This window comes from Alligator sinensis, unplaced genomic scaffold (genome assembly GCF_000455745.1).
Source record: "Alligator sinensis unplaced genomic scaffold, ASM45574v1 scaffold280_1, whole genome shotgun sequence".
Lineage (NCBI taxonomy): Eukaryota > Metazoa > Chordata > Crocodylia > Alligatoridae > Alligator > Alligator sinensis.
Window position 1 is genome coordinate 939,641 of NW_005841835.1, and position 11,611 is coordinate 951,251.

Genomic DNA, 11,611 nt, shown 5'->3' on the forward strand with positions numbered 1-11,611 from the left:
TTGACTGAGAGTAGATTCAGGCTACGTATCAGGAGGCACTACTTCACAGTCAGGGCGGCTAGGATCTGGAACCAACTTCCAAAGGAAGTGGTGCTCGCTCCTACCCTGGGGGTCTTTAAAAGTAAGCTAGATAGACACCTAGCCGGGGTTGTTTGACCCCAGCATTCTTTCCTGCCCATGGCAGGGGGTCGGACTTGATGATCTGCCCAGGTCGCTTCCGACCCTATCAACTATGAAACTATGATGACAAGTTTACTGCAACTTGGCTGCTCCATATTAATTATATTTGTGCTTGCTTTTACCCAACAGTGAGAGCTACCCTATGGTAACTTTCCTGTAAGTGAAACAGAGGTATGCTACTATTGGTTAGCTTTCATTTACAGCAAGTGAAAAGCAGATATGGAAATAACTACAGAGGAGCAGCTGCAGAACAAGCCTCCATCCCCTGTTAACTGCATACATAGCTGAAGGCTGAGGAATTAGGTTTATGCAGGGCTCAATCTCACTTCTAGAGGCCACAGTTTCAGTTGAAGTTGCAACCCCCAGATTGTGAAGCTCTGCTTTAATCACCTGATTGGCAACAGGCCTGAAGAACTGAACCCCCACCCCCATCTCAGCTTCCAGCAGCAATGCAGGTTGCTGTGCCACCAAAAGCACTCAAAGGAAGAAGCTGCAGCCAAGACAAACGTACATTGAGATTACAGCGCCTGGACAATGAAGATAAGCTCTCTGGTGGCACAGGTATAGGCACAGGTGACCGGTAGGGGGGGCATATGCCCCCTTGAAATTGGCCCCCAAAAGTGGGGCAGTTTTTTTGCCACATGGAGGGGCAGGGTGTTGGAGGGTGGGGGGCACTAAGCCACAGCACAGAAGTATAGAAGTGGATATGGGGTTTTTGGCCCACCCCCAGGCTTGCCCACAAATTGTGTCCCCCCCAGACTCAAGAGGCACCAGTCAACCCTGGGTATAGGTCACTAACTATGGAGTGAGAACGCACAGTTCACATGAAGGACCTCTTCAGACAACTTTTACTCTTTACTGTTTGCAAATCCCTTTTTCTCCACCTAACCAGTTCAAACAATTTCTGTTTGTTAAAATGGTTTCCCCTCTCCTGTTTCTAAAGAAATCACCTTCCGGTCCATCATCTACTTTGAGTAGGCATCCATGTTACCAGCTGTGTTAGCAGGACCAGCCTGAACTAACTACAGTCATTGAAAGATTTCTGGCTTTCTTGGTGTAGTATGTAAATATGGCAGCCTATTTTATTCAGAATCAGAGAAACAGTTTGTGAGGATTTTTAAACACTTTCCATGATGAGATAATAAGACACTCCCTGCATGGGGATCACGTTTCAGGGAAGTGGAATTAAAGGCCAAAGGAGCTGACATACTGCTGGAATAGATGCATAAAGAGGGAGATAGGCCCCAGAAGGGTCCTTTTCCCTAGGTCATGGCCACCTGCCCAACACATGCCTGAACTTCCCTCTCTTTCAAGCAAAGAGAAAGCAAAGTGCAGCTCTGGAAACAGTTACTTCATGAACTTGGCTAGCCATCCCCTTTATTGCATGGGAAAGGATCCAGATACAGAACAGATGAGGCAGCCTGGCCCCTTTAGTACAGGGACTGCTGAAGGGGTATAATAGTGAAAATAACATGACTCATCAGCCAATTTTGTAGCATGCCAAGAACTTCTGTCCCATTGGTCCCTGAAGTTTGGAATTCCTTCTCTGCTTCTGGCTCCAAACCAGACTCATTTGTTACCTATGAGAACCTGAGTACCTGCAGAGCTCATGAGGGGAAAGGAAACTGCCACAAACAGAACACCAAACTCACCATTAGCTCCATTATACTCCAAGAGAGATATAGCAGCATTTGCACTATATATCAGCAAAGTCCTGTGTCCAACACACAGAACAAGTGGCTCCCCTGCCATGGACAATTTCAGTTTGCTTAAAGTTTATGTGACTAATTGGGCCTGTCAAAGGCCAAGTTGCCAGAAAAAAGAACAAACTCAGGGCAAACAGAGGCAAGGCAATAAATATTGTCTTGTACAGATCTCCACATCAAAAATGCCATCTAGGATTCCCACTCATAAAACTCTCTGGAATTGTTCCTCAGGCTAGCTTGCAGCCATTAGGGTAGCCCAGGATGCAGCTGCACAGCTGCCCAGGCTGACTCAGTGACCATCTGTTGGTTACTTTTGCACCTGACTTGAAACAGTATGTGCTGCAAGACAACTGTGACATGCAGGGAAATGAGGTGAGCAATGTATAATGGGAGAAGCTGACAGCTGCTGAAGAATGCCAATACTTAGCATATACTTAATGGTGAAATCCACTGTAGTGCCACCTGCAGTGAGACTTTACTGTACACCTTGTCCCAGTGACAGTGGGCAAGGTTGACAATGTCAAATGCAAGTGAGGGAGTCGGTTTGATTTTCTGCTGAGCACTTACATTATTGATGAGATAAACACCGCGTCCCCTGGAAGAGGCCACAGGTTTCACTATCCAGGGACCTCTGTCTTTTGAGTAGGAATCTGGTCAAGAAAAAAAGAAAAATTTAAAGACAGGCTGCCAATTTCTCCCTTCTCTATAATTTTATTTCTTATAAGAAAGGCTGTGTTTTTCCCCTGGCTTAGCACACCAAGGGGTATTCTCTTCATATGCACTTATTCCCTAACTGTTTCTCAGGAGCCAGGGCACTGCTCGCCAGTCACTTACTGCAGAACTCCTGATACTCTGCTGGCAGGATGAAGGTCTGAGGCAAGATGTGGAATGTCTTGAACCCATGGGTCTGCTGCATACGACTGACATTCTTGTATAATCTGTCCTTCCGGGTTAGTTCATATGATCTGAAGTCACAATAAGACAAGCGACTAACTCTTTCTCCATGGAAGACTCCTCAATAACTTCTACCAGTGTCACAGTTCTGGCAGAGCAACCTCAATCCTGACCTACACAACCACCTGCTAAGATTTCCCTAATGCTTTGCCGATAACACCACAGTCCTCATTTGCAGTACTCCCTGCTAATCTTATCATATGTCTTCCAGAAGACCAGAGCACAGTGAGCTATGTGATCAAGTGAACAACAAAGGCAACCTAGCAAAGGTTATAAAGAACCCACCACCTCTTCATTTATGCCTCAATAAATAAAATTTAAAAATCCAGGTTGGGTTAAGAAAAAAAACAGTAAACCCACATGCTGCCCTCCCTCCCTCTAAAACAGCGGTGAGCAACCTGTAGCACAAGTGCCACAAGCAGCCTTGGTGTGTGGCATGCAGCAGATCAGGGAGGAGATAGGCAGCACAGCAGTAAATAGGGCAGAAGCAGAAGGAATAGAACATGAGACCAGGCAGGAAGCACACAATAGTGAGCAGAAAGCAAAGCAACAGATCTGACAGAGGAAAGGAATCAGAGCAGCACTCGGGGAGGGTACAGGCTAATTTGTGGGACAAAAATGGCTGCTACTGCCCTATAAAAATATCTGTAACAGAGACCATGCATAACTCAGGGATGCTCTGGGACTTTCAAGTGCTGCCTACCCCAGATTCTTTCCAGACACTACATTTTCCCAGACCCCTTCAGACACTAATGAAGATTTCAGAAAAACATCACCTGTTGCTCTTACCTGGGGAAGTGATTGACTTTCTGAATATCTGTGAGGGTGCGCAGCAGATAGGGCTTCAAGTGGGATCCTGTCCACATGAGATTATAATCACTGCTACTAGTGTGCACCTGAGGATGGGACAGCCAAGAAACTGGTGAGACATACCCATCACTGTAAGGCAGAGGTTCTCAAACTGTGGTCCGTGAGTTCCATTCAGGTGGTCCGCAGAAAGGTTGCAGAACAATCAAGAATGTCTGTACTTGTAAGGTAAGACTACTGATATTAAAATACGAGTTGTGTGCTTTGATTTGTAGAACAACAAAAACAATTTATTAAGTGGTCTGCCAAGACTCTCAGCAATTTTCAAGTGGTCTGCAAAAAAAAGTTTAAGAATCACTGCTGTAAGGGATTAAGCGCTATACCTTCCAAGTCAAAGGACTAAAGCAATCACCACCTTACAGAACTCTCTTCTACCTATTTCTTATGCCATTATCAAGTTTGACACTGTTGAACAGGGTCAATGGGAACTATGAAGCAACTGCCACACTTCACCCTCAAATTTAGCTAGTAGGTAGAGTAGTTTACTTTGGCAGTCTAAATCCATCTGTACTGCATTCTGGAGACCCAAGAATCCTTGGAAATGGGTTCCCATTTGTTTAAAAACATAGCTCAGAGAATTAAAACATTCACAGATATTTGGCTGAAGTGTTATTGACCGCAGGCAGGGTGCTCTTGTGAAACAAAATAGGTAGCTAGAGGGTCTAAGCATTATAAGGAACCAAGCCAATGTCCCTGTCAGCTATTTGTGCTAAGGGAGGTACAATAAGAAAATCTATTTCCCTATTGCTAGTTAATGACTCTGCAAAGGCTGCCTGCGCAAAGGGATAATGGGCATTCTTGTAAGACACCTGAAACAAAGTATTCTGTTTGACTGCCAGAAGGTTAAAGGATTTGCAGGCCCAGAATCGTGACTTATTTTCTTGGCTGTAACCCTGCAGTGGTTAGAAGCTCAGAACTTCAATCTCTCCAGCAGGTGCCTAAACTCAGCGGCTCGCTATCTTCCCAAGATCTGCTGCACAAACCTCATGGAATCCATGGGCAGTCAGAATGCTGCGCACCAGGCGGCTATCTGTTCGCACAATTTTGTAAGACAAGCGATAGCGCTCTGTGAAGGCAAGAGACAGGGAGTTAGTGACTGCATCTGGATCACAGATAGTTTGAGTAAATGGAAAGAGCACAGGCGAATCCCTGCTCCAGGAGGAATGTGTGTGGAATGACCTCTGGTATTAAACAGCTACACTTCCTCCCTGATCATCATCTAGATCAGGTGTGGACAAAATCCAACTCATGGGCCACATCCAGCCCGCCAGGCAATTTCATCCAGCTCACTGTATCTGGCCTGGTCCTTGGCTGCCCCTCTATGCTTGCACGGGGCTGAGCCCTGCTCATTCCTGCAGGGGCAAAGCATGCTGTGCTTCCACCCTCACCTGTAGGATGGCCCTAACCCCAGCCCCACAGGTAGGGTGGGGGAAAATGGCAGTAGCAGGGGAGAGGGGATGGGAAGGGAGAAGGTAGGGAAGTGGCAGGGGATGGGCAGCAGCAGCGGCAGACAGGTGGGGAAGTGGTGGAGGCAGCAGCAGATGGGTAGGGGCGAGAGTGAAACGGAAGTTGGACAAGAGTGCAGGGCCCATGGTGGTGCCCCAGGACGAACAAGGACCCAGGGCAGGACAGCAGGAACAGAGCCCAGGCCAGCAGGGGCACAGGGTTTGCCTGGCTTCATTACATGGGGCTCACATGCAGTTCCCTGGGCTCTCCGCCTGAGCCACATGCCTCTGGGGGCAGCCCTGCACAATGGAGCCATAGGCGCAACCCACTCACTGCCACGCACAGCTCATTGGGAACAGCAGGGAGTTCCATACTACGGTGCTGGAACAGCTCTGTCCCTGCCATCCCAGCCAAACCCCATGATCTGCACTGCTGGCTTCATCATGCAGGGCTTCCCCCAGCAGCGTATGGCTCAGGAATGTGAGCCCCATGTGATAGAGCCAGCAGCCTGGCCACATGCAGTCCTGGGGCTCACCGGGACCACACACCAATGGGGGGCTCCACCTGCTGCTGCTGCAATGTGGGGGGGGGGAAGAGAATTTGTAGGGGGGGCCCCCACATACACGTTCCACAATAAACACCTCCCCACACCTCCCCACACCTCCCCCTTCACAAAACCACAGCCCCCCCACAAACCCACCCACCGCCACTCCCCACATACACCCCCATAACATTTAGAACAAGGGTGACCAAGATAGGGTCTATGAGCCAGGTCTAACCCAGGAAGCCATGTCATCCAGCCCGTGGCCCCCTCCTCAGATTTAGAAATTTCTCAGTGTGGTAAATAGCAGCAGTGTTAACTGTTAATTAGCAATTAACACTACTAACCCTTGTCCTACCACCAAATTTCCAGATCTATGAGGAGCCCTGCAGGCCACATCTGAACCATAGAGTCAGATAACCTGGCCTGTGGGACTACCTGCATAACCAGAGATTTGACAGCAGGAGGAGCAGGCCCAGGCGCACACTCCAGATCCAGCCCATGGGGTCAGGTGAGTTAGGTATCCTCGATTTACATTTTTTAAAATCTAGGACTTGACAAATTTCTGAAGAACAACCTTCAGAAAAAATCAGTCAGATCCCAAACATCTTATCCACATCCAATTTTCATGGGACAGGCTACAGCTCTGCTGTTAAGTCTTATCCTATGATGGGGTTGCCCTCAGACTCTATCAGTATGGACATTTATTTATGATTCAAGTTAAAAGGTACAAAAGCTACCCACCACAGGTTAGCTTCTCCACTCCCTAGGCAAGAAAGCCACAAGCATTCCTTTCTAGCCTGGGACATTGCAAATGAGGCACAGATTATCTACAGGAGGGCAGAGAGACAAAAGTGTCAGCATCTTGTGGAAAGAAGCCAAGCAGACTGTTTTTATCACATCAGCACATCCAGATTGAGCCCTGGCATTAGAAACACAAGGGGTTCTAAATCTTATATTCCAGAGCCATTTACAAAGACTTTGCCCTTCATCACAATTTCTTTGCTCTCCCTGAAGCTAGAACACTTCAGTTTCTTGACCCCAGTTCTGCAAAAGATGTGTCTTTTTTTTTCTTTACTTCCCTGCTTGCAGTTTTGGTGATGGAGATGCACAGATAAGGTTTAGTACAGGGTTTGCTACTGTCATTGTTTCTAAGGCCAGTAGCATAATTTCTCATGGGAACCAAGAAAACTAGATTGGATGTATATTTGGTTTTAATTTGTTGGCTACAAAATTTCTGCCTCAATTTAACATGAACACAGCCCAATGAAGAGATTACAGGCTGCTGGTTCTGATCCAAAACAGAGGAGGTCTCTTCCTAAAGATAAAAACAGTTGTGGTCCACAACACAAACAAGGTGCATGGCTCCAATGCTAGAGTGCACAAAAAAAGTTCTACCAACAATACCAAAGTGTCCCTTTCAGTAGTGCTTCTTTCTGCTGTCAGAGAGGAGGAAACCTTTTGCCTGAAGAATGCCCCACTGCTCCCAGCAGCAGGCATTGAGTAAGCATAGGGTGGTGATCAGACCCACCTCCAATCAGACGGAGGTAGCTCTCATTGGTCAGAATAGCTTCTGCATGAAACACTAAGACGGGGATCCGCCTGCAGCCACCAGTCCACATGATGCATGGGTGTTCCCTGTAACAGCAAGAGATGATTAACACAAAAAAGAAGTCAAGCTTCATGCACACACAGTGGGTTACACACTCCAGAAATATCCCAGCTACCTCCTCACAACAAGCTATTCAATTCTAGGCTTGCATATTAGACTTCAGGTTGGATGTACCTGTGGGCTATTTTAAAAGTACTCAGCTATGTATGGTACCTTCAAAATCATCTTCCCTTTGTACTGAGCAGACCATTCAACTGGGGATTCCATCTGATCTGTATTGATTTAAATGGTCAAGCAAACAGCATGACTCTTGAGAGGACCCCTGAAGTTTCAATGCTACAGGTGTTAACAACTTTCACATCCTGAGATCATTCAAGATTAAGGACAGGAGAATATATAGTCCTAGTCCCAGGAAGCACACTCTCACCCTAAGCAACCCCCAGAAAACACAGAGCCACTCCCCAGTTTAAGGATTATATATCAGTGCACTGGAATATGGTTTAACCCTTGGACTCTGAAGTAAGTGTGGCAGCCTTCAAGCAGGCAGTGCAGGTTCAGAATCTAACCACAAAAAACCACAAAAAACAAAAATAAAAACCACACATCAACCTATACAATAGGTACATTCCAAAACGACATGCAGCCCAGAACCTGGGGCAGCTGCAGGTCCCAGAATGCAATGATGCATCTAGATCAAAGCACTGCACACTTTGAACGTGAGTCTGTTAAAAAGAACGGCTCCAATCTATTCAACTTAATCCAGCTCTACACAGTTTGTGTGCACACTACACACTCTTCATTTCAGCTGCATGTCAGAGTCCCACTTCTGCTCTCGGGGAATTTAAGGAATGTTTAGGATTTTCTTTTAGTTTCTGCACAAAAAAAATACTCTTGACTTTCAGATTAGCAAGGGGGAAAAAAAGCAAAAGATGAATACACTCAGGTCTCTCTTTATGCAAGGGATGCATTCCAAAAAAACCTCGCATAAAGCAAATCCATTATTACATGCAGTTAAAAGGCATATGTAACAGCCTCCTTTTTCGCTTCATGGCTAACTCAGGAGGGGGGTTAGGAGATACACTAGAAGGTCACTTAGATGACATTTCACCAAATTCAATAATAACAGCAAATAGATGCACCACAATATGAGTGCAAGTAGCATAGTACTGCATGGAACAATGGACGATGCGAGACAGGCAAGTGCATGATGGCGTTGCATACCTGCCTCACGTACCCTCCCACAATGCTTCACTCACATCACTGCATAGCCACGTTGCATGCTCCTTCACATACAATCGAATTTCTCTCACACAAAGCAAGTTTCTTTTATAGATAAAGTCATAGCATATAAGCGTATTTGCACAAAATGCATATGCATAGAGGAACCCAAGGGTACCCTAATTGGAAGTTTTCTAAACCTCATAAAACTCTCCCACCTCCCGTCATTGGGCTAAGCTCCATGGGGCTCTGGAGCTGCTTGGAGCACAACCAGGATGTGGGGAGAGCCAGGGCTGCGCTCCAGCTCCCACCACTGGGCTGAGCTCCATGGGGCTGCAGAGCCACTCAAAGCGCAGCCCGGCTGCAGAGCCACTCGAAGCGCAGCCCGGCTGCAGGAGGTGGGGAGAGCCAGGGCTGCACTCCACCTCCCGCTGCCAGGCTGAGTTCCATGGGGCTCCGTGGCCCCATTGGAGCTCAGCCCCATGGCAGAAGGTGGGCAGAGCCAGGACTGCGCTCCGCATCCCATCGCCCAGCTGAGCTCCATGGGGCTGCGGAGCCACTTGGAGCGCAACCTGGTGGCAAGAGGCAGGGAGAGCCAGGGCTGTGCTCTGACCGGCTCCGCCAGCCCTACAGAACTCAGCCCAGCGGCGAAACGCAGGGAGGGAAAGCCAGGACTGCACTCTCCATCGGTCTGAGCTCTATGGTGCTGCAGAGCCACTCAGAGCACATCCCTGGCTCTCCCCTGCCTCCCACCACCAGGCTGCTTCAAAACTCAAAATGTTTTGAAAGTTTCAAAATGTTTCAAGTCCCCTCATTTCATTTCAAAGCTTTTTGTTTCATTTTGATTTTGCTGTTTTGAGCTCAAAACACATCAAAACGAAACACTTGACGAAATTTCACACATCCCTATTAGAATCCACTGCTTAAAACCTTGAGACCACAGACAACAAACCTGTTGCTTTAAGCAAGCAAAGCTCAGAGTTTTTATTACTTACTGCTCAGAGAAATGGAAGCATGAGGAGAATGACAAAAGCAAAAACCAAAGCAGGGGGGAACTTCTCTAAATCTACATGGGTCAATCAAAAGAAAGAGACAGATGTACACAGAGGATGAGCAAGCAGAGTTCTTTCCTGAAGCTTCTCCAGAATTTTGCTAAAGAAATGTTCCCTGTTTTTTTCTCTTACTAACAGCTCCAGCATACAAGGCTAGAACCAAGAGTTTAAGCTGACAAGGTTGCAGCAGATGCTGGCTGGAGTTCTCTAGGCTGCTGTACCAGGCTGTAATTCATTAGGTTGGGGGAAGAGTATATTTCAAGTTCGTATTAGTGCTCTAGCACAAGCACTACCATTTGCTCAGGAGCCTCACCTAATAGGTACTGGAAACATTTACCTTCAGTTCCTTTAAGTCCCTCAAGTTCAGCAAAATGGGATGGGAATGAGGCTTCTCAACTCAAATTGTCACTTCAAATCCAGACCAAATAGATAGCAAACCTCCTCGTTCCATTCAACCAACATGAAAGAATTTAGCAGCTTCAATGCAGTTCTCTGCCCTCCCCAACCCCGGCCAACAGCCCAGAACTGAGGCTGTGTAGCCAGTTTCATACATACCTGAACTTGTACCAATAGCATGCCTAAGAGAGAAAGCCTAAATGTGCTCCCAGAACCTCTGAAAGCCACACTAAACTGGCTACAGTGTCTAATTCCTGGGGCTTGGCCCACACTGACCAGGAATGACTTTGCAGCAGTTCTCCCACACTTGGTGCAGAAGTGGCACAGACACCTCTGGAAGTTGCTCAGTGCTCTCGTCCAGATGTTTTGACCCTACAGCCTGCACCTCCTTCCATCCCCGCTTCTTAATCTTTTGTCACCTTTGATCAGGTGAAGGGGAGCCATGGGTTTGGTGGCAGACTGTGGCCAAAGATGGGTTGATGCTGCAATAAATACCTGCAATAAACACTTAAAAATGTATTCTAGTAATATGCTTTTCTACACCTAGTACAACAGCTTACAGAGAGGCACCTGTGAAGACTCCACCTTTGCATGTCTGGGCAGGAGTAGACAAGAAAGTACTTGTATAGGGCACATTCCTGGGACCAGGGCTAATAAGGAAAATCTTCCCCTTGGAGCAGGCTATGGGAGAGCATTTTTTCTCACATGTAACTACTGAAGATGCAAGGAAATAGCTCCTGTTGCTAAAGAAAAGCTATCCTTCCCTTTGCCCCTGCACCAAATCCACTCCACAGCTGTCCCTACTGCCCCCACAATCCTCCCAGCACACTCCTAGAGTCCTGGCCTCAGGTATAGTTCAACTAGTCACCTAAGGCCACGCGGCTGGTGCAGCCACACCAAACCCCAAGTGATTCTGGCGCCTAAAACACAGACTAGGACCTTATGTAAGTGGGAAATGAGCCGAGGCAGCAGGAAGGGGCTTTGGGTTAAGCCTGCCCTGAGGGATTTGCAGCAAGGCCAGCAGGACTCAGACAATCCTTCTGGCAACTGTCACTCATGTCCAGAATGACCTTTGGTTGCAAGGTGCAATGTGCCCAGACACAGCCAGGCTAAAGGGGGCAGCCCTGGGCCCTTCTAGTCCTAGGCTGGCACATGTGAGAACAAGCAACTCCAAGGGAGTCTTTGCTGGGTCTGCTTGTGTGTGCTTCTGCTCCTTGAGACTCTGGAGGTCACAGACATGAGGAGCTGGAGCGTGGCCTGAGCAGAGGAAACAAACCCACTGTCAGAGCAGAAACAGGAGCAGCACCTCGGAAAGGAGACCGCTGAGGCAAAGGGGCTGAGGAGTTACTGGAGCTGAGCAGAAGCATCGCTGCTCCCCGCCCCCATCCCGGTCATCCAGACATAGGCGGAGGATAAGGACCCGAGCAAGTGCCACTGAGCAGGACTGGCAGCAAGGGGACACAGGGAGCGTGCAGCGAGCCTGAACCCGGGCAGAAGCGCGAGAGGGAGGGAACATAGGGCGGGCCGGGCTCCGAGACCCTCCCGCTCCGGGAGAGGGGGACCCCGCCCAGGATCTGCTGCGGGAGCCCGGAGCTACTTACTCCGGCGCCGCTGCCTCCTCCTCCTTGGAGGAGGACGA

The 11,611-nt window shown here is 48.0% G+C and overlaps 1 protein-coding gene across 10 annotated transcripts in view; it reads right to left on the bottom strand.

Annotated features, from left to right (window-relative positions):
• Positions 1–11,605, bottom strand: part of TTLL5 (tubulin tyrosine ligase like 5) — a 178,375-nt gene extending 166,770 nt beyond the window's left edge. For 4 of the 10 annotated variants that reach the window (XM_025200705.1, XM_025200691.1, XM_025200697.1 and 1 more), the window contains exons 1-5: positions 7,226–8,569; positions 4,691–4,773; positions 3,630–3,736; positions 2,721–2,851; positions 2,454–2,536 (exon numbers count right to left, since the gene is read on the bottom strand). In XM_025200705.1, coding sequence (XP_025056490.1) covers positions 2,454–2,536; positions 2,721–2,851; positions 3,630–3,736; positions 4,691–4,773; positions 7,226–7,379 — 558 coding nt within the window. In that variant the 5' untranslated portion in view covers positions 7,380–8,569. Of the gene's footprint in view, positions 1–2,453; positions 2,537–2,720; positions 2,852–3,629; positions 3,737–4,690; positions 4,774–6,438; positions 6,525–7,225; positions 8,574–11,573 lie in introns of those variants that run through there. The other 6 variants (XR_003093381.1, XM_025200676.1, XM_025200684.1 and 3 more) reach the window with 5 other exon arrangements.
• Positions 11,606–11,611: the final 6 nt, after the last annotated feature.